The sequence below is a fragment of the Drosophila rhopaloa genome, unplaced genomic scaffold (genome assembly GCF_018152115.1).
Source record: "Drosophila rhopaloa isolate 14029-0021.01 unplaced genomic scaffold, ASM1815211v1 contig_2, whole genome shotgun sequence".
NCBI classification, from domain to species: domain Eukaryota; kingdom Metazoa; phylum Arthropoda; class Insecta; order Diptera; family Drosophilidae; genus Drosophila; species Drosophila rhopaloa.
Window position 1 is genome coordinate 5,928,274 of NW_025335083.1, and position 27,541 is coordinate 5,955,814.

Below are 27,541 nucleotides of genomic sequence, written 5' to 3' on the forward strand. Positions count from 1 at the left end.
TCGACTGTATGATACCCTGCCCAGTCACCAATAATAATATTCAATAATTATTTCTTTATTGTGTAACCTTAGCTTTGATATAAAATGTTTAAAACATGCATTTGAATTGAGTATCCAATGAAAAAAGGCAGTGTTATAATATCACCATAAAAATCAAACAAAATATTTAATTCAAAAGTATTTAATATTTTTAAAGGAATCCCGAATGGAAAGTCAAAAGAACTATTGATTCATGAGCAATTTCTAAAAGGTCTAAAGAGCCCTTGTAACATCCAACAGGTAGGGTATCTGCAGAGTCGTCTATACTCCTCGCTTATTACTTATATATTTACTTTGCCACCCTTTTCCGCTCAGACAAACCCGCACCCCCTTTAACCTTCTCATACCCTCTCATCTCTATTTGTGTTTGTGTTTGCTTTGTGGTTTCGCCATCACATCCAGTCCCCGGGTCGGTTTTTAATCTTAAGCGCCTTCCACTCGCCACAATTGTCCAGGCCAACTGTCCCTCTTGGTTCTTGGCTCCAGCCAGCTGAGCAAATATATATAACCGTTTTACCCTTTGCCACAGTTCCACCTGGCGACTTATGGCCGGCTTATGTGCTCGCAAACCAATTAAAATGGCCAACGGAATTGTAAGACCCCCGACACGAAGGCAATGGCAGCAAATTAATTTCAAAGGATTACGACTGGGCCTGGAATTGTATTTAGTTGATTTTCGTTTCGATATTCGGTCATGGTATTGAAATCAAGGCCCCCATTTAATGCCTCTATTTGTGCTATTTTTAAATTTCTTGAAATATCCGGTCGTGTTTCTCTGATGTTTGGTGTTATTCAGCGCCAGCAACTACCCGTATTTTGTCTTGTATTTTGAGGTTTAATTGTAAGTTCCCCTTCTTCTGGGTGGTGGGCGTTCATTGGTTTTCTCTCGTGTAGCATTTCCCAGGACCCCAGCTGCTGCCTCGAAACGTTGGCGGCGGTGTATCTCCACACTCTGATCCGGATTCAAGTCCCTGAACAAAATTTCGTCAAAACCTTCGTCGTCTGCTTCTTCTAGAAGGTTTCTCCAGATCAACGCTTTTAACCGCTGAAGACGTTCAACTTTGGAAAGAAGAACAGCAATTAAAATTAAAAGTCCAATGATCAATCCATACAAAAACAAATTCGAGCTTTTAAAAGCGGAAGGTTTATCCATTATTCCGATTGTTAAGAAAAATTGTTGTAAGAAAAATTGTCGTAAATAATATGATGACTCGTTTCGATTGGTTGCTTTAAATGTACTGAGAAGTGTTAACATGTGTAAGCCGTATACTAAAAAAGCACCGCTTGCTTTATTAATACTTTAAGCAACGAAATATTTAAAAACCTTAAGTTTTTTAAAAGTAGCCGTTATTATAATTTAATATATTTAAAAATGAAAAAGACTTATAAAAATGCTTCGATTTTTTTAAACTTTCATTGGAAATTTTTTAAAATGTATCCACAACGGAAACTAACTTCGAAAAGCCAAAGTTTTAATAGCGTTGCAGAATCCAAAATAAAAATAACTTTCGCCTGTCAGCCTATTAAATTCAAGGACAAATAAAGGACCTGCTAGAAGAATTTGACATTTCACAGGTAAGTTTGATTCAACGAAAGCAATCAGTTGCTTGTGTGCCTTGCATCAAAAATTTACAAAATTAAGATTTGAAAAGTTGCTAGTAATCGGCATATAGCCGTATCGTATGACAGATATATTGGAGCTATAGGATATATTCAAACGATTTACATCAAATCTCAAGAGCAAAACTCGCGACTTATACTCACATTAAAAAGAAAACAGCTAAATTTAACATTTTCACCTGATTGTTCCTATGGAGTTACACGATATAGACATCCGACCTTTTCCTTTTTCAAACTTGTTTCAAATCTTTGGCTTATTAACTGAGCGCGGAACTGATATATATCTTTTATGGGGTCGGAAATGTTTCCTTCACTGAGTTACAAACTCCTACCAATTTTATAATAATTTGTTTATTTTCTTTTAACTTAAGTTTGTTTTATTTAAATATAAATTAACTGGGAAGTCAAACGAAATTATATATAATTCTTGTTCATATGAAGAAAACAATTCGATTAATAATGGCTATTAGTTCCTGTAAAGCCAAGCATTGAAATAAAACTTTTACTTGATTAATATGTTTTTGTGAAAGCGAAATCTGCAAAATTAGTCGTACGTGAGTGCTAAAATTGTGATTTTAAGGAATTGAAACAAAGTCAAAGGACACCAGAGTGTGCACTGTTCACTTTCTGGGAGGACAGCACTCAGGGACTCGGAGTTTTGCCCGAGAATGGGCCTGAGTCTGGGCAAAAGCCTGAGCCTGAGCCTGAGCCTGACCGGCACTCGAGGGTTCAAGGAGGCTCTTAACCCGCTGCTTGAGGCTGTGGCCAAATCCACACCACGGGGCGAGGGAGTGGCATGAAAATAAATTAAAAATGTGTTAGACTCGCACCCACACACACACATAAGGCAACTTGGACACTTATCCAGGCGGCCGCATACACAGACATATTAAGGAACGTGACTTGGCTGTCCTGGGAGAAGCACACACTTGCAGTGCCGTATAAATTTAGCATGTTATGAAATATGTATACACTGACTGAAGGCACTGCCTTTGTCCGCCCGGCACGTAGCCGGCCACGCCCAGTCTCCTCCGCCGCCGCCCCCCCGCTTTTAATGACAAAAGTTATGACGACAAATGACTCGGTTGACTTTCACTACGAAATCAGAGCCGCAGCTCCACAATGGGACCATGAATCATTTCCCGCTGACTTGACTCCGCTTTCTGAATTCACTTTTGCCATTTTGCCGCCTTGATTTGTAGTCGCTGTTAAAAGCGCTCTTCATTAATCATTATGCAAATTATAAATTACATTTTAACGAAAAGCAGATAATAATGTAAATGTTTCAATGCCCCACAGATAATTATGCAAGTCTTGCTGCATCGGCGAAAAATTCACGCTCCACCGCAGCCGCCGTCGGCATGCAAATTGAATTTGTTAATCAACTGCATTTAGGCTTAATTGAAAGTGCGGATAGAAGCGATAAAAAACATGCATAACTTTAATATTAAATTTAAAATATAGAAGCTGTGTGCAAATTGTGCACGTGACTCGGGGGACTTGCCACAGTCAACCAACGCAATTATAAAGTAGTTTTGGGTTTCGAACATATTTTAGTAAATTGTATATATTTGTCGTGATCAAATTAGCAGGAGCTGAACTATTTCCTTTCCGACCTCAATAATTGTAAATACCTAATTAGACCTGGCCTTGGGTTGAATTGACTAAGTCAAATAATATATATTGGGCAAACTAAATTCAATCCGGGGCACTTCACACTGGTTATTAAATGCAGCCAACTAATTTCGAGCTGCAGGCGAATAACACACTTCCTTTGAGCCTGTCAAATAAACATGAATGGAAAATTACATTACGGATAGTATTGCGTCATTTGCCTCGCATTAATGGCATCGCATCAAATTTGAGTTGATAATTATGGCAATAGTAAATCAGCCCTAGGCTGCAGTCAGTGTCACAAGCTTCCTCGAATATTTGCTTTTATTAGTGGGCCCTCTCCCAAGTATCCACTTTCAAAAACGGTGAACATTATTCACTGTGTTGTATCCTTGCCTCGGGCGACCGTGTGCCACGAAATGCTTTAAATCAATTCTAATACGCATACGCAGTGTGGGCCCGGCACAAAAAGACATGTGCACTAAAGTCGAATGTTAAAGTACACCTTTGAAGTTTCCCCGCATGAGCGATAGTGTGTGTATTCCAGCTAATATCTGCACTGCGACATTCTGAAGTGTGTTTAGCTACAGAGTGAGTGTACCTGTGTTGAATTAATCCTTTCTAGAGCAGCAATTAATTAGCATGCCTTTGTCTCCTCGTCTTCTCTACTACACGGCTTATTGGTTTTTCCCATTCAGGGGCACTTGCATTTTCCCTGAATAGAATCGCTTTATATATAAATAAATGCTCAAAATGAATATTTTTATTCATTTTATTAATTTTATTTAAGATGCCCTAATGGCTTTGGTGGCCCATAACCCTTCTTCAAAATCGTAGAAAAGTAATTGAGGTTCTGCCGCAACTTTCAAACTAATTCGTTCGTTTCCCGCTTTTATCTGTGTTCAAATTACTTTGGAAATATTTCTAAAGAAAACCGCCGCCTACATATTTCCACCTTTTTTAATATTTTATGCTCTTTATAGGCGCAATGTGGGCTGCATCTGATGGCGTTGCCACTTTTGCCTTTGTGCAATTGCTTTTTGCGGATATTGTTGTTAGTTTTACTTTTGAGATCCGTGTTGGTTTTTCGCTGTTTGTTTTTTGTTGTTCCAGCATTGTGCGATGGCGCTTTTGTTTTACACGGCCTGCACTGAGACTGTGGTTTTTGTAGTTGTCGGCTGCTCCGGCTGCCGTGTCCTATTTGTATCCTGTTGGCACACAGATACTCACATATACTTACGTTCGCTCGCATTTATGTCTATTGGCGCGCGTCCATTTCCATTTCATTTCCGTTATTGCAAAACTTTTCGTATTAAATATATTTTTCTCCCAGCGTTTTGTTTCATTCCGAAGCCCTTTGCCGTCGCTGTTGTTGTTGCTGTCGCTTTTTGCACTCTGGCAAAGTTGTTTGTTGCTGGTATTTCTGGTACTTTATGCGCCGTGGCCATTATTGCAGTTGTTTCCTTTATTGTACAAGTACAAGCATAAAAATCCCCGTATTTCCATATAAATATTTTGTGCACTTGCCTCGCCTCCGCCTCATTTATTGTGGCCTACTTACGGACGAGTGTGCTCGGGCCACCGGCTTACAAATTGACATGCAATTAAATGTAAGCCGCAGGCATTTATTATAATTGTTACAGCCTTCACGGCCCGCTCCTCCGCTTTTCCGGGCCCGCAACTCCGCAATTCCGCCCCTGGCCAAAAACTGACGCTGATTAGGCGGCCACCGGCAACCAACTAACATTGTTGTTGTCGTCCTCCGGCAGCTGCAATTAGCATTCTGCGCTGTAATAAATAAAGTAAAATTAACCACAATACCCCAAACAGAACGCTCGACCAAATTGTCCCCATTAATTTAGTTTTCAAACAAAAGCTTGGCTACTATTTTTGGTGGGCTTTAATTTGGATTTTTAAACTGCTAATTTTGTTTAGAAGTAACTTCTTATATTTTAAGATTAATATTTTTTTTCGGTTTCATTACTAAATGAATAGTTTCTAAACCTTTTCATTCTAATGCATATTGCATTGTTTTTGTTGTTTACAATCTACATAGTGCCAACCAATAATTTCCAAGCAAAAGTTAGTTTGCCTTATTTTGAATTTGGTAAACTGCTTTTTTTGTCTATGCTAATTATTTTTAATTAGTCACGTTTTCGGTTTCAATTCTGAAACAGAATAGTTTCTAGCCGTTTCTATTTCGATGCATATCATACCCATTGCAATGTTTTTTATTATTAACAATTCAGATATTTTGCTCAGTTATCTAGATGTTGTTTTATTTTAATTGATCAGGAATGCAAATATGTTTTTAATTCACAGTGGCGTATACTTAATGAGTTTGACCTGTTCTTTTAATACTTTATTTTCGATATTATTTTGCAAAATTATGCGCACTTTTTGCATATTTTATGGGCCAAAGCATTTAGTACGCACAAGTGACCGCAAATTTTTAGCGCATTTGAATTAATGACACCGAATATCATGAAAAAATGCCTAACCACAAATCAGTTTAGTTTTCTCTTTCCTGCATTTTCACTTCCACAGTTTGAAAAAGTAATGATTGGAAAGACTACTAATTTTCGTTATTTATTTTTCTCCCTGAATTAAGAGCAAGCAATTGTCATCAACCTTTGGCAAAGGACATTTCCGATAAGTCGGTATTTTCCTAGGATAGCACAGCATCGCTGAACCAGAAGGTCATACGATCTCCATTGGACAGCTTTTGGGGCACGGCGATCGAGTGATTCCGAGCCACCGAGTTGTAGCGCCTGAAGTTTTCATTGCCGGCATTTAAGCGTCCTGCCATCTCGGCAGCCTGCTGGTTCAAGGATTGCCTGTAGGACAAGGCCGTTTCCGACTGAATATAGCTGGGTCCATCCTTCGATTCAGGGAGAACACTTGACATGTTGGTTTTCGGTTTCATTTGAGTGATCGAAGGGACATCCTTGGCATTTTTTGAGCTAAGATCAGAAGGATTTGGTTCATCCTTTTGGAAATCTTGCATTCCTGCCACGGAAAGTTTTGCCGAGGATCTTTTTGAGCCGGAGTCTGACTTTTGCGACTTTAGAGATCGTTCAGAGGCTGTGTTGATGGGGATTGTTTCCGAGGGCTTTTGCGATACCCTTGATTTAATTTTGGCTGGTTCCAAGGGCTTTGGAGACTTCAAAATTGACTTGGGAGGGAGTTTGGTATTGGAAGAACTACTATTAGTAACCGTAGATCCTGATTGGGAAATTTTAGAGGCCTTTGTGGAGATGCTGGCCATACTTGGTGTGGTGGCGCTGTTATTGGAAGCCACACTTAAGTCTGAAGAGGATATATTGGCATCACCACTTGCCTGACGACATGACCTTACTGGCATTAAGGTGCGAAGCGACTCCTTTGCAACCGCTTCCTTTGACTGCGAGTCCTGTGAAAGCTTCACCTTGGAGACGCCGCCCGCACCAATGCGATCTTTTTCATGAATGGCGGAGGCCTGCATCTTGGCCACAGCCATCTCCTCATTGATGGCCTTGGAAATGGCCACCTCACCCCGCTTTGACTTGCCCAACTTCAGTTTGCTGTCCCGGGCAAGCGAGTCCTTGGAGGGAGATCCTATAGCCTTCTGCGAATATTCCGACTTGGCTACGAAAACCGGTGGCGGATACGTAACGCAGGTGGGGATTTTGAACTCCGAGCGGGCTCCGCTGTTGGGTGGACCCACATTGAACGGATTGAAGGGTTCAACGTCGAAGTCATCGGGAAACATGTTTTTCAGTGATGATGGCATTGCCTATGGGACATATGGCTTTTACCAAGTTTAATATTCAAAGAATTAACGATCACTCACTTCATAGGGGTTTAATTTTAAAAGCTAAGGGCCTGGATATGGTACTTTCCGGTCTGGTTTTTGTTTGATTTTAATTGGCTCTTGATTCTAAAACATAAAGAGCAAACTGACACAAAAATCAGTTAAAACTGGACATAAAATAGACAAATTTATATGGGGATAAGATAAGGAAAGTTTGACCGCGCATAAAATAAGACTTCAAACCTCAATTTATCTATGTAAGAATTACTTTTGCTTTGCGTGTTTTATAATTTATCAAATATGTTTTCTCAGGTAAGTACAGTTTTTAATTGTGTTTCACATAATTGGAGAGCCATGGTTATCTTTTGTCTTTAAAAGTAATCTTTTTCACCTTTTGTGTCTATCTTTTTCCTGCACTCTGACAGTCTGGGCTGCCTACTTCAAGTTCTCCTCTTGGCTTAATTAAAAATGCCTTCTGCTTTTTCTTGGCCCCTACTCTGTGTATCAATTCAGAGTGTACGTGCTGATAAGGTGTGCAATCCTTTGGATGTTTCATTTATAAAACAAAAGCATGTTGAAAAGAGCTGTGGCTTAGAAGTACAATGTGACAAATTAATGAGCACTTGAAAAAGTTAACTAGAGAGCAGCTCAGAATTTGCTGTCAAGATCTTTTCCGACTCTTCCCAGTCTTTCGATCATCTTTTCGGTGTCCGGGTCTTGAAATTTGATAATCGAAATTTTAGTTATAGCAACAGTTTTAGCCACAGTTTCAGCATGTCTAGTCTGCAGAAGCCATCGCAGGGCGGTCCACAGAGAGGCATGGTCTCCTACGGCAGCGGGCTCGTCTTCGGCGGCCACGTGTATCCTGTGCTGGTGGACGGGGTGCCCATGCAGCCGCCCGTGGCGGTGCAGCAGCGCCTGCAGATGCAGCAGCGACAGATGCAGCAACAGCAGATGCAGCAGCAACAGCAGATCCAGCAGCGACAGATCCAGTTCCAGCCGCAGTGCCACAAGCCGATTGTGCCCCATCCCCAAAGGTCATGTCCGCGGAGTGGCGCCCCAGCGGGGACGTACATGGTGAAACTGGGGCAGCAAGGACTGCCTTGTTGTCCTGGTCCTGTCTCAACGCAACAGCTGCAACAGCAGCAACAGCAGCAACAACAGCAGCCGCAGTACCACAACCTCGCCATGATGCAACAGCTCCATGGGCAGCTTCTCCAGCACCGGCAAATGCAGGCGGCCATGGGCAATCCCTTCAGCCACTACGGCCAATACAACGTACAACTGCAACCGAATGCGGGCGGCGATTCAGGCGGCTGGAACGGGTATGCCATGATGCAGCCATCGGATGTCTATAAGCCGTATTCGTTGAACTGAGTCCTTTCCCCATGTTACTGTACAAGTATGAGAAATGAAGTTAAATGTAATGTTTTACCGCTTTTTGGATTTGCTCCAATCAAAGTATGGTAATGTTTAACCAAAAAAAATGATTAAATTAAATGTGACGTTTTGGATTGGCTCTAATCAAAGTATAGTTTAAGCAAATCAAGCTTGGAAATTCTCCGATCTGCCCTGCAATCACTTGGCAACACTCAGCTCCCTTGGGGACTTTTTTCCTCAGCGAACATGACCATAATTTGCAGTAGCTCGTCTGGGTTCCTTTTTTGCACTTCATCGAGCTGTGAGGTTGCCTTTTAGTGGCGGGGATCCACCTCGTTTCGGGGTTGGTCGTCATTTAGTGGTAAATTTCCGTCTTAGTTGCCAACGAGCATCAGACGTGACATTTTGCAAATTCCGTTTTCAGCATTTTGTAATCGTTCCAGCATACGTGTGCCACTAAGGGGGATTCCCCGCACCACCTCCTTTGCTCCTGCTGGTGACACTCACTCAGGTTGTTCGTGGTGCGGAATCCACTACCGGAGGAGGGCAGGAGGGGAGGGGCATGTGTGGCCAAGGGGTTGCAACTGGTTTGGTAGTGGCTTCCGATTTTTTCACTGGCTTTTACCAGCTCTCATGATGATACCCTACGAGGAAGCGGTGCAATGATTATTAAAGGTCATTCAAATATGCAGACGAAACGGGTAAACAAGTTATTGTGGGGGGAAAATTAAAACAGTTTTCCAAATTAAGTTTAACTTTTATTTTCTTTGATTGAACATTTCCGTTCGTTCGGGAATTTATATTATTTTCATTTCTTTCAAAGCATTCAGGAGCAACACCTAGCAAAGTCAATTGCAAGAGAAGGTACAAGTATTTATTTCAATAATTTGAAGAAAATTTATCAGCGGTCGGTGAACCGCATTAAATAATAAAAAATGCTTGGTTCATAGCAAATTTGAATACTTTCTAAAGAAAATTAATCAAAAACCTCTTGAGGCTAATCAATTTTTGAATTCTTTCATTATGTTGAAAATATTTCCTGCAGGAATATTTTACCTTGACAACGTGGGCAGGTATTGATTTAATATGTTCCAGCTACATTTTTCAAGGAATCAAATTAGAAACTCATCCTTTGCTATGATTTGAGCACGTTGTATCCCATCAAAGGTTCTCAATGTTCAACTTTTTGCTTACGTTGATAATTAACATTACTTCCATAAATAACTTTCTTTGTGGCACGGCTGCGTTGCTAAGCTTCTGACGTCATTGGGATTTTGCTGGAGAAAACTCAAGCCGCAAGCTGCATGTTGGCAAACACTCATACACTCTCCGCTCCCTAATGATGATCCCTAAAGTCAACTTGCTAAAGTAACACGAGCTCCAACATGCACACACACAAGCACACACACACACACCCGCATTGAGACTCATAAGCACACAGTGGTATTAACGCCATAATTCGTAAGTTACACACACACAGGCGCCGCAGAAAGGATTAAGTTATATTAAAGTGGTGAGCGCTGCATTTTAAGTTCGGCTCCTTTGTCGCTGGCAAAATGCAGGAAGCCATGCGGCTGAGGCCAAGGAATTCGCACTCACGATCTTGAGTGGAAAAGGACTCGGCCGGCCGAAAAGTTCGCTATGCAAATTTCAGCTGACCCACATTTAAATAATATTAATATTCGGAGCTCCGAGCCCATTATAAATGCAATATATGGCATAAGTTTACGCATTGCAATCCCCGCCCTCGAAAATACCCCCTGGCTTGTATAAATTTGCAATATTTTTATATAGTTGCAGTCGCTGGAATTTTTTCCAGCCAGTTACAGGTCAAGTGTTAATTTTTATTCCTCTATTTTATTTCATTTTTATTATTCTTGTCCTTGCCTTTACATGTGCGCACATTTATGTGAAAAGTTTGCACACAAGTTTAATTTAAAAAGCGCATTTGCACTGACTTTGACCGTGCTGCTAAAAACAATATAGAAAAAAACGAAAGTGGCACAAAGCCGTCAACTATGAACTGAAAAGTTCGAGGATGGGAGACTGAAAATTAAATCAAATAAATAGTCTTTCCTTTGCCTTTAGTTTTGCGCATTTAAATCAATTTACGCTCCGCTTTGTCTTCTCCGCTTTAATTAATTGCCAGCTAACAGCTTGGCGTTTAATTGTTTTGGCTTTCATGGCACTGGGAGTAAGGAAATGCAAAGAAAATATTTTCATCAGTGGATAAATTCAGGACATTACCCTAACTCACTGCGCTTTCTGAATGGAATCAGAGGCGAGTACCATGTCTGATTAAATTAGATCTGTGGCTGCAGATGCCAGTGAGCACTTGGCGAATTTAATTCTCCACCTGTCTTGTGATATCCAAGTTGCTTCTTAACACTTTGCCGAAATATTGTTTACGACCCCATCGTGCCTAATAAAACTTATATGTCTGGGAGTCATAAAACCCACACAGCAGAACAATTTCAGACCAAATGGCATACGATTTTTAGGCCAGACCGTTCGGAATTTGCGAGGGCGCATGGAAACGGAGCAGCCAACTTGTTGAAGTGTTTATTGTTTAGAATCCCGCGGCGTCGGCATCAGAATACATAAAACATTTTTTCGTTTTAAATAAAAGATACGCATATGAGAGTCTTGGAGGACGAGTAAGTAACCTCTTCAATTTTTGCCAGTCTTGGGTGGATGGCAACGAATTGGATACGCATCTCAAGTCTGAAGGAGGTATTCCAGACGGTTGTTGTGGGGTTAGGACTTGAGATGGGTAACTGCGCTCAGTTATTGCAAAATAAGGTATGTGCGTCAAGAATCGATTCAAAATATATAAGACGCTTATTAAATTAAAGTCTGAAAAAACCTGGAGAAATTAAATAAGCCATCAATGATGAGTGATAAATAAAATATGGTTTTTAAAAATTTGCAATCGGCTCTAAAACTAAATTAAGAGTCCAAATTTTTTCATTTTTAATAAATGTGGGGGAGTTGCAACATGACTTTCAAGTACTTTGAAGTCAACCCAACTTTTTGTAACCATTTTTTTTTATTGTTGAGTATTATTGATCTATTTGCTTGTTTAATGGTGAGGCTTGTACCCAATTATCCAATTGAGTTTTAAGTAGGTATGTTGGGTTGTAGGTTTATGAAAAATCAGGCTAAAATAAATAAGAAATCTGCGCTTCAGGTGTCAGAACCTGTTAAAATCAATCCCATCAAGATTTTTCCAGTTCACCCAGCACACCTATACATCAATTCGCAATGCAGGGTAGCAGCATTCTGGGCCGGAGCACCCTCCGGCGAACTTCGAGGCAGACCCGGCGGAGGCGTTCAACCGTAGGGCCAATAGAGGGCAGCAGGAGCTTGATCTCCGAGGTGCCGAGTACTGAGCGACCGAAGGAGCAGAAGTCCTTCCAGCAGAGGGTGTTCCTCTACATCCAGCTGAACGAGTTGACCAAGCTGCCGAAGACGGACAATCCTCTGGAGCTGCACCTGTACCATCCGAAGAACACGCTGCAGAAGATGCAGGAGCGCTACACCACGGAGACCATCATCTATCAGCACGAGTTCAACCTGAAGAAACCGGTCTTCGCGTTGGGTGTGATGCAGGACGATATCGAGGACATGAACACGTTCAGCGACCAGCCACTGCTGATTTCCCTCTACCAAAGGATTCCCCGACGTCGCAAAGGAGCCAAGACAAAGTCCCGAGGAGCCACTTCGCAGGAAGTCAGTCAAGTGAATACAGAGCCTTCAGAAAATGGTGAAGGTGTCCAGAAGAAAACCAAGAGATCCAGTAAGAGGGGATCCGAGCAGTTCAGCGAGGAAGGAGCGGAGGAGGGTGAGGGTGGTACCTTTTCGGAGGAACGGCTGGAACTTCTATCCCGCGGCCACTGCGATCTGCTGCAGTTGTTCCAAAAACGCCGCTTTATAAGCGACATCACTATCTTCCTGTATCCGGAGTACCAGACCAGTTCGCAGGCAGAGTTGAATGACAAGATTACCTCGTGCAGCGTCTGGCACATGTACTCCATCTTGCCCATCCTGAAGAACTTTAACTTCACCAATTTGGCCTTTTTGACCCTGGAATCGATTTACAATGCTCCCGAGGAACTGCACGGCCAATGCTCTGATCTGGGACTCAGTGTTTCCTTCTGTGCAAAGCAACCGGAGGGCGAGGATGGCAGCTTCAAGGTGATTCCCCTGTGCACATACTCCGGATTTGTCTCGCAGATCATCAGCGACCAGAACACCAGCATCGGGTGGGAGAACATCAAGCGGGATCTGAGCAGCAACATGCAGTACACCTTCAACCAGATGGAGACCAACTCCAGAGTGAAGCTACCACGCCTGTTTCGCATGTTGCTCTGGGAACAGGACGTGGACTTCCAGATCCTAAAGATCGATCCCGTGACCGACCTGGCCCTGATCAACAACTCCATGCATCGCTTCGTGCTCAACGAGGAGATGCGGAAGATCCTCGAGGCGGCGGTCGTCCACAACGACTACGACTTGCTGCTGCAACTGTACCAGGATACACCCAGCAATGTCCTGTACGAGGGCGTCCTCAATCCCAGCATCTTTGGGTATCCGGGAGGTAAGAGTGTAGGGTTATTAAACATCACTTTGCAATTAATTTTTTAACCTCCAGTCAACTACTGCCGCTTTGCCATCCAGTTGAAACCGGTGCTGGAACCCAAAGTCAAACTAAGCATTCCAAGGGAAACAATGCTAATGGGCCCAATGTTCTGCACCTTCAAGATTTGCTTCTTTCAGCCAATTTGCGAGCGCAACGAACCTCTCGACAAGTTCAACGAGAGTATCCTTAAAAGGTTAAAGCTGCGACGGTGCTTCGACATGGAATTCCTTAAGGAGGACGAGGACGATGTGGATGTGTTGCTAGAGCTGTACCGTGCCTTCGATGATCTCATTTCCGATACAATCGGGTTCATAATCAAGCGGGGTGTGAAGGACATCAAAGAAAGAAAGGAGTTCTTCTGCTGCCAACTGGGCAACCTTTGCAATCTATTGTTGAAAATCTGCGGTTGCGATTTCAACGTGCGAATTCCGACGAAAACGAACATTGAGTTCAGAGTGGGTGTTTAGTACCTCGAGCGCGTGTTTCATTTCAATTATTTATTTAATTTGCATATTCAGGAGATGCTGACACACATGTACAGGGAGCTGATGGATCGCATTGAGGGCATCTTCGCTGGCTGCAGCTGGACAAACAGCTGCGACTGTGCCACGTACCAGGAGTACGGGGAGCACGGCTTGACCCGGCTGATGAACGAAATGCGACTGGCCAGCAACACAGGCCAGCGGGACTTGGCCATCCACATGTACGATGAGATCGACCACAGCACCGCCAACCGAATCATTTTCGACTTCGTAACACTGCTCAATAGCGTCGAAACCCTCCAGTTCGAGCAAGCTGCGAGGTATTTCATGAAACCTCGAACCAGGGACTGGAGCGGACATTACTTTACGTGAGTTTAAGTGGATATAAATGTTGTCAACATAAAAAGAATTCGTGTAGTGCGACACATAACGTGACGATAAATTATTTATTTGAATTGCTTATTGCTATTTGCCTCAAAAGTTACTAAGAAATTGAAATTAAATTACATCGCCAATGACAGAGGCAATATTATAAAAATATACAGACTTTCAGTAAACATCATCATTTAAATTTTAAGTGGCGCCATCTGTTATGGGCATATTTTTTTAAATTTTGTTTAACTGATTAACGAGTATTTGATAGTAGTGGCCTCGACTATAGCGTTCCTCTTTCTTTAGATTATTTTTTTTAACACCCAAGAGTATTACAAAAATGTAAGTTATTTAATTTTTTTCTTTAATAGCACAGATTGCTTCTACAGCTCTATATCAACTACATGATGGATCTGAGATCAGCAGATGAAGAGGTATTGAGCACGGCGAAAACGAATATGATAGAAAGTCTGCGCCAGTTCGCCCATCAAAACAATCTGGAATCGGAAACATGGATTCTGTTGTACTGCTATTACAAGCAAGTAGATTATTTGCCAGGAATGGAGTTCACGCGGTGGAAGTTTCAGAATCTCCTTGAAGTTTCCTCCAAGACTCTGGCTTTCACTCCATGCTCCCTTTACGAACTTTATCTCCCGGTGGACTTTGAATTCAAGAGTTCTTGCAACGCGATGAATATCCAGTTCTACGCTGTTTTTAAGCTTTTTGCTCGGCTGGGAGCATATGCCTTTGCAGAGGTTGTATTTTCCGACATAGAACATTGCTTTACAGAAGCCGAAGTCTATCTTATAAAGACCACTTTAAAGATACTTCAGCGGCAGATTGACAATAAATTTAGGGTTATTATGATGCCGACGGATAACAGTGTGCCAGGGAAGTTAAAGGTAAGATTTGTATTCCTTTCCAAGGCAATTTATTTAATTAAATAATTTAATGTAGCGCTGTTACCAACTGCATATCAATGGCAGTGCGGAATATTCCCGAGGACGCTGCCAAGAAGCCATGAAATACTTTCAGGAATTGTTGCTAATGACGGATCCTAATGATAAAGCGTTGTTCAAGTTGAGTTTCCTGCGCCTCGGTCATTTGGCTTTTAAAATGGAACAGTATGAGCTGTCTGAAAAGGCCTTCGATTTCTGTGTGCCTTCTAGTTATAAACGCAAGAACTTTTCGGCCAACTTTGGAAAGGGATTGGCACTTTACCATGTGAGCTTCGATCAAACAAATTCAGTTTAGTTTTATTTTACATATATTCCATAGCTTAATCGTCTTGAAGAAGCAATTCCCTTTCTCTCTCGTTGCACTGAAGTCGACCTCTTTATTCCCGATGTCTGGGGATATTTGGCCACCATCAACCTACGATTGAACCGAAATAAAACTGCCTTGGAGTGCTGGAAAATGGCCAAAATGGTTGGTATTAATATTTGACCACCCAATTGACTATTTCTATACCGTCTTTTAAAGTACCCAGAGCTTAAAATCAGCAAGAACGTATATACCGAACTGGAAAAGATTCGGTACTCAGATGTTCATCTGCTGGTAGATGACGATGGAAATCCAGCTGAAACGATGTCGAAAATGGACTTCATTGCTCTGTAATTAAGCCGAACTTAAAGTAACCTAAGAAAATAGGTAAAGTGGTCCTAAGTCCTAAGTCCTAAGCAAACACATTCGGAGTCACGCCTTTCATCAAGTTTTGGCAACATTAATCAGATAAATTTAGTGCCCTACATTTGGGCTAAATTAAGTATACGCATACGCATATGTTAGCAAGGTATTTCGGTCCCTCGATGTCCTTCGCCTGCCTCGTCGAGCTGGCGCTTGTCAAAATTTTAGCCGCAGAGCGACGGCACCAACGTGAATATGCCAACACAATGCATTTTTGGCCAAGGGCAAACCGCCACAGCAATAGCAAAAACAAAGCCAACAGCAGCAACAACGACAAAACAGAAACAAGTGAGATACGTAGTTAAACCCTTTTGGCCAACACTCAACCCATGACAGGTGTTTGCTCTGCAAAACGTTTCAGGGGCATACGGAATTTAGGAAGTCGCCTGCCTTACGTGAACGACTTTTTGAACCTTTACATTCCACAATTTTGTATTCGACTGGTTTACTTTACCCAAATATTAAATATATTTTTTTCAGTTCTTAAGGTCCGCACTTTTAATAACTGTGGGAAATACTTTTAATTTATTAACTCTATGTTAAATAAAGCTTTTGATGATGATGTCGTGGTGTTGTGAATATATATATATATATATATATATATATGTAATAAAAAGTATTTAACAGAAATATATATATTACTCTAGGAAGCCGCATAAATTAGCTTTCCTTAATTTAATTTGACAATATTTTCAGGTTGGTTATATCAGATTATGATGATTTAGTTTTAAAATATTTAGTTTTTAATTACGAAAGAGCTTGAAATTGTATGTAATTCAAGTTTCTACCCTCTCATTTCTTGATGGCAGATGTAATTAGAATTATGGAAGTTCGACTGTCCAACTCAAGTGTATTAGGGCATCCCTGATTCGTTGTCCTGACCATTCTGGCCTTCTGTTGTTGTTTACCTGGCAGCGAGTGCTCCAAAATCCGCTTTGACAGCTCGCCTGTCAGCTCAACTCAAACCCAGCCGGGAGGGTGTTTGGGTGTTGGGGTGTTGCATTGGGGGATGTTGTACACTTTTTTGCTTGTCTTGTTTGGGCCAGACCCTCAACTACATATGCTAATGACGAGGCAGTCGGGTGGTGTAGTAGGGGAGGGGAAGGGGAAGGGGAAAGGGGCAGCCACTCAGCTCGGGCTTTTGAGCTAGTTTAAGGACAACAACTCTCGGCTGCTGAGCACACACATTGGTACACACTGGGACCCACACATTGGCTTCATCAAAATGAAATTTGTGAGCAAACACATAAAGTGAATCAAGTAAGCAAGCCAGGTAACCGGGACACATGCTGCTAATGTTTTAAGACGGCTTTAAAATGCGTTTTAGTACACGCCACATTCGCTTCTCTGCAACTCTGCTCCTACTGTTCCATCAACATCACGCATACGACGCGTGGGCCCTGGCGAAAGGCTGCTTTTGTCGCCCAATGCAACAAAATCAATTAGACACATGCATTAACATACTCCGATTGCAGATGCGATGCCATTGCCATGCTGGATACCTCCACTCCCCGGCGAAACAACAATTGCAATTTAATGTGCTGCCTGCGCCTGCTAATGATAATGTTGTTATGTGCCTATTATGGCTGTTGTTTGTGGGGTCCTGTTTCGGGCCTGGCTGGGAACACATGTCATTAGCATTTGCATTATGCGAACTTTGCTGTCTGACAGCACTCAAAGTGATGCAGTTAGGCGCTTGCACCCGTGGGCATCCGCCCGAAAACACCAAATGAAATTAAAGCTCAACCCAAATGAGACCGAAATTGATTGGTAAAACAGGAAACCGATAGCGTAGTTGTCATGCTCCGAATATTCCTCCATACTGACTATTTCGCTTTGAACAATACCCTTTTCAACAAATCTTAGACAGTTCCTTAGTACAAATAAAATTTGATATATTCTCGACTCAAAGTTACTGAAACTATTAATTAGAAAATTCGAAAATAAAGTCATGGTAGTGTAAAATACATATTTCTCATATTGCACAGGCCGTTTTAATTGATTTTGATTGTATGACAGTGTTAAGTATCAAAACTCAATGTAGACAAGTATTGTGTATGCCAAACAAAGCAGGAACAAGAAAATATATGCCTATTTTATACTAAACATTGCATTTATGCTACCATTAAGCAAGTTGGCCAAAACAGAATATTAAACGCCGCACATGACTACCCTTCATGGCGCACTTGCTCGAAATATTAATCCGTATGAATTTCATATGCCAAAATTCCGAAACAAGGCCGAGTGCCAAGCCCGGTTCAACCTTGAGGATATGGCAGGATAAAACGTGTGGAAGCTTGAAGCAATTTCTAATCAAAATATGCGATGGACAGGCTAATATGCAAATACCATGTAAGCAGCTCAGACGCAAAGCAGCTCAACTTAATACCGAAATAGCTCAGCCACCGCACATATCTTCAGGTACGGCTAATAACACAACCGCAGAGCAAAATGCTAAAAAAAAAAAGTGGAGAAAAAACGGTTGGTAAAACTACAACAGCTGCGTATCCTGCTGAGAAGTATGCAAAGATTTCGCCTGGAATTAAGTTGGCAAAGAGCTAACGTGAAATTTACACCAGAATGGTTACACAACGATGGTGTGGGGAAGGGGGGTACGGGGATGTTTGCTGGGGTGTGACATGAAAATTTCATTTGAAATTGAATATGAAAAAATTGGAAGCCTCGTGTGCGCCGTCTGTGCGACAGCTGCTGCAATTGACAATTATTATTATTGTCAGTGCGAATGAAAGGCGTGGATGGAGAGTGGATGGGGGGCGGGGGGCGTGGTTGGTATTCATATGACACCCGTATAGCTCATAACCAAGCGCCCAAAATGCCTCGACATCCGTCGGCTTCAATAAAATTCAATGGTCGCATTAAAATCATTTAAATTCTATTGTTTTGTTTGCTTTTTTCTTGGCTCTCCGGATTTCCATGTATTTCTTTACGACTGTCAACCGCACACGCAACCCATGCCCACGGAAGGATTCACATTCAGCAGGAGTATGGATTATGGAGTTTGGAGTATGGCGCACACGGCGAATGCCGCATAAGCTGTTTTCGTTGCGGATTTAGGCGATATCAGCAAATGCATATTTAATGGGCTTGCGATCAATATGATGTGGGGTGTGGCGCCACCACGACTCGCATTCGCGCTGCCGATTAATGCAATTTAAGGCGGGCAAAGGATTAGGTTTGCGAAATTGTTTAAAGCGGCCTGTGGCTATTTTATATTGATAACCAAAGTCCGGGGGCAGCGATATAAATTTATATTTATGATTAATTCGAGCGAACGTAAAACATTTATCCAAAACTAATGACTTAGCTTTTATTTGAGTTTTTAATGTCTTATGGTTTTATGTGTTAAAAGAGCGACAAAAAATAACTTTATCTAAATGGGGCTAAGTTTTTTACGATATTATATCTGAAACGTCGTTTAAAGGCTTTAAGTCCCTGTTCGCAACACCTGAGCTTGTAAATTACCAATAACTCAGATTGTAGCTCATGTATAAAGTCTTTATTTTAAATGTTGTTAAAAAAATAATCACAACTAGTTATTTAATATTTAAAACTGTGATCAGAAATTCAGGAAATTATTTTATAAAACACGTTTCATATATTTGGTAAGTAAAACTATGCTTTTAAGTTAATATCTGTGTTTTATAAATAGTGTTTTTAAAAATTGTTAAAGAACACAATAATAAAGATGATATACTAGGAAATATTAAAGGCAAATTCCCTTCCATTTGTAATTTCCTTAAGGCTGATGATTTTGTGTTACACTCTTTTGATTAAACGGATAACTCTTGATAAAATCCCCGAAATCGCAAAACGAACTCTTTGGCGTCACTTAAAAATCATAACTGCCAAAGTGGAGTGGCACCTCACGGCATCTGTTGCTGCCCTCTTTTTTGCCCCACAAACATCTCAGGTGCGAATCCGTTGGTAACCCCTTCTCCCCCACCCTTTGGTCCTTTAACCTCCAACGTTTGCAAATTCTCAACTTCCAAAAAAAACGGGGGACGAAACACGGTGAGTGCGCACAGCAAACGCGAAATGCGAGAAGGGGTAAGGGTTTTGCCCAGAATCTGTCTTGTTTGCATAAAGCCAGGCAGTCAAGTCGCGCACACACATATTGCTTGAGAATAAAAAAATAAGTCAGCGGTTTTCATTTTACAATTTGATAGCCGAATAAGAGTTTTCTGCTGACAGGAGTCGGAGCAAGGAATCGTTCGAGCATTCGCTCTGGCAAAGGATTTCCACTTTGTTTGTTGATTTGCGTAAGTAAAGTTCGAGGGGCGTTGCCCAACCCTAAATCCTTTTCCGAGCATCTTTATGGCCAAGTTGTTTTCACATTTGTCGCATTTATAAATTATTTAAAGTGGCAAAGCGCCAGCTCAGCTTGGCTTGATGAATGTGTGCACTGACCATCATTGACCCCGTGACCCCAAAAGCAAATACACATACAAATGTGCCAGTGCTCCAAGTACACAAAAAGAAATTAGCTATTATGGAACTTAAATTCAAAACTTACGTAAACAAATGAATTTAATAGGCAAATGCTAAACATTTATATCATGATTAATACACAGACTATTGGTGCCTGTATGTTAATGTTTATATTAGTACAGAAATGATTTTGTGTTTGTCTAAAATGATTTAAAATTTAAATATTGATTTAAGAACCCAGGAGGTCCCTAAATTGAGCGCAGTTCCATGGAAAATTATAAATCAAAATGTTATGGTAAATTAGAATGTATAGTTGTTATATATCATTTAATTTTGTTTAATAATTCTATTAACATATCAAAACAAAAATAATAATTAAGTCTCACTATTGGAAAGACTCTGCCAATAGTATTTGGCTTTAAGTTTTAATAGCCATAAAATGGTAAGTAAATAAAAAAATAATAGTTTATTTAAAATGGTTTGTTAACTCACGAACAAGGGTTTCATCATTTTCATTCTAATAAAATATACAAAAAATTGTTTTGAAGGAAGTATTTTGGAATTGTCTCAAATTAAACAGTGTAATTAAAACAGTCGCAATGAAAGGCATTAATGAGAAAAATGATTTTTTCGGTGCACGCACTGGCAGATGGACCAGTGACATGAGAGACCATAAACAGTGGCTAAACAAGGTGCTTAAATTATGCCACAAGATCTGAAAACCGGCTGTAAATAACAAGCCGGACCAGCAGACCCTCACCCCACCCACTTCCGCCCCCTATAACCACCCCCTCCCCTCCCCACCATTAAGGACATGCATTCATATTTATGGCTGTCTATCTGTGGCTCGTCCTGCGCCCGCTCGCCCACAGCTCCGCTGACAAGGCCATGCGTCGCCTGCCACAAACTGTAGCCACTGCCGCCGCATCAGGACTCGCCCCTCCACCCCCCCCCCCTCTCCCCAGCCACTGCCCAACTGCCGGCGCTCCTGGCTTGTTGCTAGTTGTTGGTCTCATGGCTGGATGACTTTGGTTTCGAGAAATCATCGCGCTCACTCACACACTCACACTCACACACTCGGCCGGGTGTGTGTGAGGACATGGGTGTCCTGCGGGTGTGCGATATTTGCTCGAGAGCTTGTGTTTGTGTTTGCTTAGCGCTACTCAGCTGGTTGCTGTTTACACACATCTATATGAATATCAGCGGCCAGCGTTTAACTTTCGAGGCGAAGCCAGCGTTACGACTCCTGTGGTTTTATGGCTAGAGAAGAGCTGCGGCTAAAGTTTCGGGCTTGAACATTTCTTTGGTGTGCACTGAAAATAATATACCAAATTTATTGATCAACTTATGATCACTAATTCATTTCAATAAGCATTTACATGCCGCTTCTGTGGCTTATTTGTCAGCTATCGTCTTATTACTACAAAAAAGTATACAAAATATGTATATTTCCTGACTGCACCGCACTTCAAATATCAATTAATCTTCTGTTTAGAATTCCTTTATGTTTAAAATCTAGACTTCTTAAAAACATTTAACTTACTTTAACTTGTATTGAAATTGTAAACATAATTTATGCCCAAATTTTCCCTGAAGCTTAATTTTGCAACTCCTGTCTACAGTGTACAACAATTAATAATAATTAAATCTGAAATCAGAAAACGACATTAATGTGATTTCTATTAATAACAACTTTTCTCCATATTCTGCGTACACATTTTTGTGACCTTTGTATAGTAACATCCAAAAAAGTAGTTGCCTTGGTTAGAAAATTTGCATGTTCCAGAAGTTTATTGGCATCTTTCCCAAGAGGTTAAGAAATTTGTTTAAAACCGTTCTGCTTACATTATTTTAAATTGTTAAATTTAATTGAATATAATTGATTATAATTTAAAATTGTATGTAAATATTATTTTTCTGAGTGCTCCCTCATGCGAGTCTTTTTACGAATGCCTGCCGAAATCGGGCTTCCTTCCTTCCTGCACAAAACGTTTTTAATTAAAATCGGATTCGGCATAGACGATTTCCGGAAATTTAATTGTGTGTGGCTGAAAACTTTGTTTACACTGTGTGCAGCCGTTCAACGTGTGTCTTTGATCTACAGCTCCCCGCCCCCGCAGAGACACTCTAAGCAATAGCTGTCAGTTGCCCCCAAAAACAATATAAACTACATGGCAATCGGGGTCGGAAGTGTGCGGATGGTCGAGAGCGAATGGTGGCAAAGATAAAAAATAATAAAAATTCATAAATGAATGCTTGAGTGCTTCTTGACACACGGAAGTTGGCCACCGGATGTGGATATCTGTGTGTGCGTGTGTGTGTGTGTGTGCGGTCCTTGAGCACAATGGCTCCTCCTGTTGTTGTGTGGGTGTGGAGATGTGTAGAAGGGCGGCGGGGAGGGGAGCAATCACAATGCGAAAGACAAACGTCCTGCTGACTTGTCTTTGTGCCTGGATTTTGGTGTTGTTAGCAGTTCCGGCTTTGAGGCAGAAAAAGCCATTAGGGTATTTATTTTATGTTGCCCAGACAGAGTCTGAAAATTGTTGACAATTTTCTATTTTAATCTGCGATTCGAGAGCCACTCCGAAGCCCTGGAATTCGGGATCATCTGGCCCGAGGTATGCAGAGTGAAATTGTTGCCCCCGGGACTTAAATTTATTGGGCCGACAAGTGCACCGTTCACGCCCCGCATTTCATTTCAACCGCCCCCCTTCCCCTTTCCCTTCCCCGCCCGACTGACACATCCTTTATCCTTTTCCGTTTGCGGCCCGCAATGGGGCAATAATAAACAGTTTCCGTCACTTGTTTGACACATCTACAAGGCGCAATCTGATTGCGCCACAAATATGTGTATATGCTCGTATTTGTGTGCTTAATGATATGTACAAAGGCTGGCCAAACATTAACCCTTTTCGGTGCGGTTGGGCGTGAGAGTGTGCAAAACAACAGCCAGCCGACTGGTCAAATATAAAGCGTTTGGGCCGTGCGGTTATTGCTTGATTAATTTCCGGTCAAATGGCTCTAGACACTAATGACTATTTAATGTTACAATTTACACTTTATTGATTCGCATATATCTGATTGTGTTTGTGTCAGCATAATCGAGGCCTTACGTCAACCTGTCACGGCCAGGCCAATTTAATGGCGCTTAAAGGCAACTTTTGTTCACTTGTCGCGGCAACTTAAGGCCGCCGCTCAAACGAAACAAATTAGCCAGGTTGACAGCGCTCGCATTTAACGTGAAGGTCCTGCGACGAATTTATGCAGCATTTTCCTCAACCCCCCCACCCACTGATTGTTTTCTTTTTTCGCATTTATTTCCCTCATTTTTTCCCACTGCCAGCGGAGGAACTGGGAAAAGTGGTTTGCATTTTGCCTAATGCGACGTTGCATGAAAACGAAAACAGCAACGTAAACAGAAAACAAAATAAGAGTTAAGAGGTCGAGAACATTCGACTACTTAATGCTCTGAAATGGACATACGAAATAACATCTCATTAATTTAATTGCTGTTTAAATATTTTGAGTTGAAGCCATGAATATATTAACAATCAAGCTCAATAAAAACCAGTGTCAATGCCTTTTTTATTGACTTTAATGCAAGTGAACTATTCAAAATAAATTATTTTCAAAAACCAACAATGAATATTCAAATAGTTTGTTTAAATAAAAAAATCAAGTCAAATAAATCCGATCCTTTTGAAATGTCTTCGATTATAAAAGTATCTCCCTTTAGTTACGATTTTAATGGTCCAAATCTTCAAATATTTAATCGACTTATCCAAACTATTATACATTACATTTGTACCTTAAAATAAAACTTATTTTATTTTTGCTTTCTCGACTCATAACTTTAAATAGCGATTGCAAAGTTATTATAACAAGAATACCAATTTAGTTTATGTTGCTACTGAATCTTAGCAAATACCCTTATGGCAAGTAAATCTGCAAGTCTAAAACCGAGGCAAAAAATACAAGCAAAGCGAAAATTTCCCATTTTGCATATGCAGAAACACAGACGCTTTGGACTTGAGTGACCCCCGGGGAATGGGGATTCGGATACCAGGACCAAGTCCGTTCTCAACTGCTGCCTGTCACAAAATTTGTAGCCAGCTTCGGACTTTTCAGTGGTCTTTGCGGGGTATATGGGCTTGGAAAATACTTACACTGAAAGTCTAATTAAATAAATAAATTATATTTGTAGGCTTTAAAATTTAAGGATTATATAAAAAGGCTTTTTGCTTCTGTTTTTTTCTAAATTTGATTCGTTGTTATGCCATTAAATCTTGAAGTATTTATAAACTAGAGCCATTTCATGTCAATCGTATACAAAATTTGAATATAGTTTTGTTTGGTTTTAAATTAAATATGAAAATAGTATCAATAGCAAAAATATTTTGTAGTAAATATTTAATATGCCGTAATTTAATTACAATTTAATTATCTTTTTTTATCAACTTTAACAAAAAGTTCTGTTTCTATTTGTAAATCAAGCAGTTTGATTCCTACAACGACTTGCGACTCACAGTTAAAGCTGATTTATGATTCCCCTTTATGTTGTTTTTAATGATAGGTCTGCATTTTTTTTTCTAAGTGTCGGGAACATCAGAGGAATGCTTTTCGGAACTTGGTCCGGGGTGTTTTTCAGTCGGATCTGGTTGAGGTTTGGCCTATGGGAAGCGAGCTCTGCTGTGGCTGCTACTGGACGCTGGAGTAGACAGAGCTATTATTTTCTGGCATTATCTCATCATATTTCTGCGCTGCGTTTGTGCTGGCAAAATTGCTAGAATTTCCTGCTGCTGCTCGTGGGGACACAGAAACAGGAACAGGAACAGGACCAGGCAAATAACCGTTGAGCAGCAGGATGCGAGCCTGTTTATAGCTGAAGTATGCCAGCTAATTCACAGAAAATACTCAAGAATTATGTGCTGGCTCTGGCTTATCCCCAGCCAGAAACAGAGCCACAGACCTCGTAGTTCATCATGTGTGCCGACCGAGTTTGGGATTCATATCACGTATTTTATTACATCGTTATTCATGATATTGACTCTCGGCGGATGGAAAGTTTTGCCCACCGCCTGAGATATTCAAAGTGCAGTTCAATAGATTTCACTGCCATAAAGAATACATTAAGTTTAGGGTCTCTTCCCGGCAGGCAGCGCATAATTAAATTGATTTCCACGTTCGTTTTGCTCCTTGCGATTTATGGCCATGTGCGATAAAGTCAATTCGAGCAAATTGAAAAGCGAGCAACGAGTGTGAAATGTTGCTAAAAATGGCAGCATAAATTCTGTATGCATAAATTATACATGCCAAATTGATCTATTTTTTGGGCATCCGGCAAGAGTTGGAGCATTTCTGGCATTTTCCCCGGCAAAGCGAAAAACAACCAGCTTTCCTGGCATATTCGGGCTCCAACTTATGAACTATGCGCTTTGTTTAGATATCTTGCCTCCCACTCCACGAATGTTTGTGTGCTGACTTTGCAAAACCCTCAAATCCTCGACTGCATAAAACTTCATATCAAAATACCAAAGCAAATATTTATTATCCGTGTGTGCGGAGGAAAACTCTGAACTAAGGCCACACCTCAGCCGAAAACTGAAACGACAACTACCGAAAGTCTGAGGAAATTTCGAATAGAAATTATTTCAGGCATTTTAATAAACAACTAGAAGCCACTGGCAACTATTCTGATGGGTTTTGTAGTAGGCATCTAAAGCAGCTTCAAGTGTTTTTAAATTCGTTTATGCGTTTTCTTACCAAGCGAAGTATGCGTAATGGAATCAAAACCATAGAAGCAACGTCGAACTAAATTAAAATTGTTTCAGAGTCTTTGAGGTGGAAAAGGTTTTGGCTTTCCATAAAAGTGCTAGAAAAATAGTCAGTGAAGCGTACGTTCACACTAATTAAGACATCGAATTAGCACGCCTTTCAGGCTTAATTTTAGAATTTTATGCGACCAGCTCTTGAAGCATTCCCTGCAATTGCAGCCCATTTCGCGACGTCACTTAAAATAAAAACATAAAAAAGCAAAACCAAAGTGAAGTGTTGAAATTAAAGCAACAGCAGCTAATTACAAGGCGACCTAATTTTATGCGAGAGTGCGAAAAAAGGAGCCCGCCGGTTGGGGATGCGCCAATAAATGGCAACGAGGCCAAGCACCTCCGAAAACAAACACAGAACCACAGGGAATGGGCTTCCCGTTCCATCTCCCTTTCCCCCCCGGAATTGTATCTGTGTGCTTGTTTTTTGCTAATTAGCGAATAATAGATTGCAAACACTCATGCCGGCGAAAAGAAATAACAGACGCCGGCAAATTAATTGCCAAACAAGTGAGTGCAGAGTTGGCAACTGGAAACTGCCGTCCCCAAACCCACTACCCACTTTCTATTTCCCACTTCCCACTACCAAACTGCCACAACAAGCCCGAGCCTAATGTCCGCTTCACAAAAACACTAACGGAAGTCGATGCGAGGGGAGCCACCAAAAAAGGCAAAGGCAATGTTGTATTTTATCAAGTATTTCTCTACTTCGACACTCCCTTGGCACCACACAAGCATCATTTGAAATGAAGAGGATTACAAATAAAATATATTTGTGTGGACTTACTGCTTACTCAGAATTCCGAGCAACTTAGATACAAAATCGTAACGTAATCCTTTTTAAGAACCCCTTTACTCTATATAGCAAGTAGGTTACGTGTTAGATCAATTACTTATGTTTTTAACAATAAATAATAAGCTATATTAATGTTTTTTGGGACTATGTTTATAAAAACCATTTTAACTTTCGCTGATTTATGTTTTTCTTAAACTTGGATAAACACAATAAAAACCAACGTATAAAAAATTGTTTTACCAATATTTTATTTGAAAACAAAATTTCAAAGCTCAAGAAACGACAGTCGAACTATAAAAAGCTATCAGTATTCACAAACAATTAAAACTAATTTTATTGTTGAAAATTAGTTTATAGTTTTAACTAGTAAAATATATAGTAATAATTAGGCTATTGTTAAAGTTATTTCTGACGAGCTATTGTATACGAAAAAATGAGCTTTTTATCATTTTATGATCCATCATGGGATGTTTATTGTCCGAGGGGATACACTTTTGGTTTTAAAAAATATTCTAATTCTTGTAAAGAAGTTTGTATATTTAATCTATATTGCAAAGAAAATATTTAATCTGATTTACACAATAATTGTTTTGCTAGATGTTTGAAACTTCAAAATGTCTTATATAATTCCTACTGATTTGCATTGTTTTGTAAGCAGTTCGCAGGTGTTAAATTTCTTGAATTGTTTTATTGGCAAACTCTTGTTTCCCCCCTCGCAGGGCTGCAGCACGCACTTGTGCAGCTGGGAGCGGAAAAAGTCCTGACCCCCGGCAAAACAGAAGCAGACGAGTGCGGTCGACGACAGCGGCTCTGAAGGTGACGTCGCCACAGCTGCGCTTAGTT

General features: G+C 40.8%; 4 protein-coding genes across 5 annotated transcripts; 2 read left to right on the forward strand and 2 right to left on the reverse strand.

Annotated features, from left to right (window-relative positions):
- Positions 1 to 670: 670 nt before the first annotated feature.
- Positions 671 to 1,254, reverse strand: LOC108045844. The gene has a single exon (XM_017125285.1). The coding sequence runs from the start codon at positions 1,190 to 1,192 to the stop codon at positions 875 to 877; it is 318 nt and encodes a 105-aa protein (XP_016980774.1). The 5' UTR covers positions 1,193 to 1,254; the 3' UTR covers positions 671 to 874.
- Positions 1,255 to 5,836: 4,582 nt separating this feature from the next.
- Positions 5,837 to 7,214, reverse strand: LOC108045829. Its single transcript, XM_017125263.1, has 2 exons — positions 7,106 to 7,214; positions 5,837 to 7,048 (listed from the first exon to the last, which is right to left on the reverse strand). The coding sequence occupies exon 2, from the start codon at positions 7,043 to 7,045 to the stop codon at positions 5,942 to 5,944; it is 1,104 nt and encodes a 367-aa protein (XP_016980752.1). The 5' UTR covers positions 7,046 to 7,048; positions 7,106 to 7,214; the 3' UTR covers positions 5,837 to 5,941.
- Positions 7,215 to 7,722: 508 nt separating this feature from the next.
- On the forward strand, positions 7,723 to 8,590 carry LOC108045833 (nuclear transcription factor Y subunit beta). The gene has a single exon (XM_017125268.2). The coding sequence runs from the start codon at positions 7,841 to 7,843 to the stop codon at positions 8,441 to 8,443; it is 603 nt and encodes a 200-aa protein (XP_016980757.1). The 5' UTR covers positions 7,723 to 7,840; the 3' UTR covers positions 8,444 to 8,590.
- A 3,065-nt stretch (positions 8,591 to 11,655) lies between these two features.
- LOC108045874 lies at positions 11,656 to 16,115 on the forward strand. 2 transcript variants are annotated; one of them, XM_017125326.1, is made up of 7 exons: positions 11,656 to 13,046; positions 13,101 to 13,543; positions 13,607 to 13,938; positions 14,319 to 14,844; positions 14,900 to 15,166; positions 15,221 to 15,370; positions 15,425 to 16,115. In XM_017125326.1, the coding sequence occupies exons 1-7, from the start codon at positions 11,711 to 11,713 to the stop codon at positions 15,557 to 15,559; spliced, it is 3,189 nt and encodes a 1,062-aa protein (XP_016980815.1). In that variant the 5' UTR covers positions 11,656 to 11,710; the 3' UTR covers positions 15,560 to 16,115. The 2 variants fall into 2 exon arrangements, with proteins under 2 accessions (XP_016980815.1, XP_016980816.1); XM_017125327.2 differs by lacking the exons at positions 14,900 to 15,166; positions 15,221 to 15,370; positions 15,425 to 16,115 and having other exon boundaries at positions 14,314 to 14,470.
- Positions 16,116 to 27,541: the final 11,426 nt, after the last annotated feature.

Coding starts and splice junctions, on each gene's coding strand:
- LOC108045874 (XM_017125326.1), top strand. CDS start 11,711: ATGCAGGGTAGCAGCATTCTGGGCCGGAGCACCCTCCGGCGAACTTCG. Junction 13,544..13,606: donor AAACGAACATTGAGTTCAGA/GTGGGTGTTTAG, acceptor TTGCATATTCAG/GAGATGCTGACACACATGTA. Junction 15,167..15,220: donor AGGGATTGGCACTTTACCAT/GTGAGCTTCGAT, acceptor TATATTCCATAG/CTTAATCGTCTTGAAGAAGC.
- LOC108045833 (XM_017125268.2), top strand. CDS start 7,841: ATGTCTAGTCTGCAGAAGCCATCGCAGGGCGGTCCACAGAGAGGCATG.
- LOC108045844 (XM_017125285.1), bottom strand. CDS start 1,192: ATGGATAAACCTTCCGCTTTTAAAAGCTCGAATTTGTTTTTGTATGGA.
- LOC108045829 (XM_017125263.1), bottom strand. CDS start 7,045: ATGCCATCATCACTGAAAAACATGTTTCCCGATGACTTCGACGTTGAA.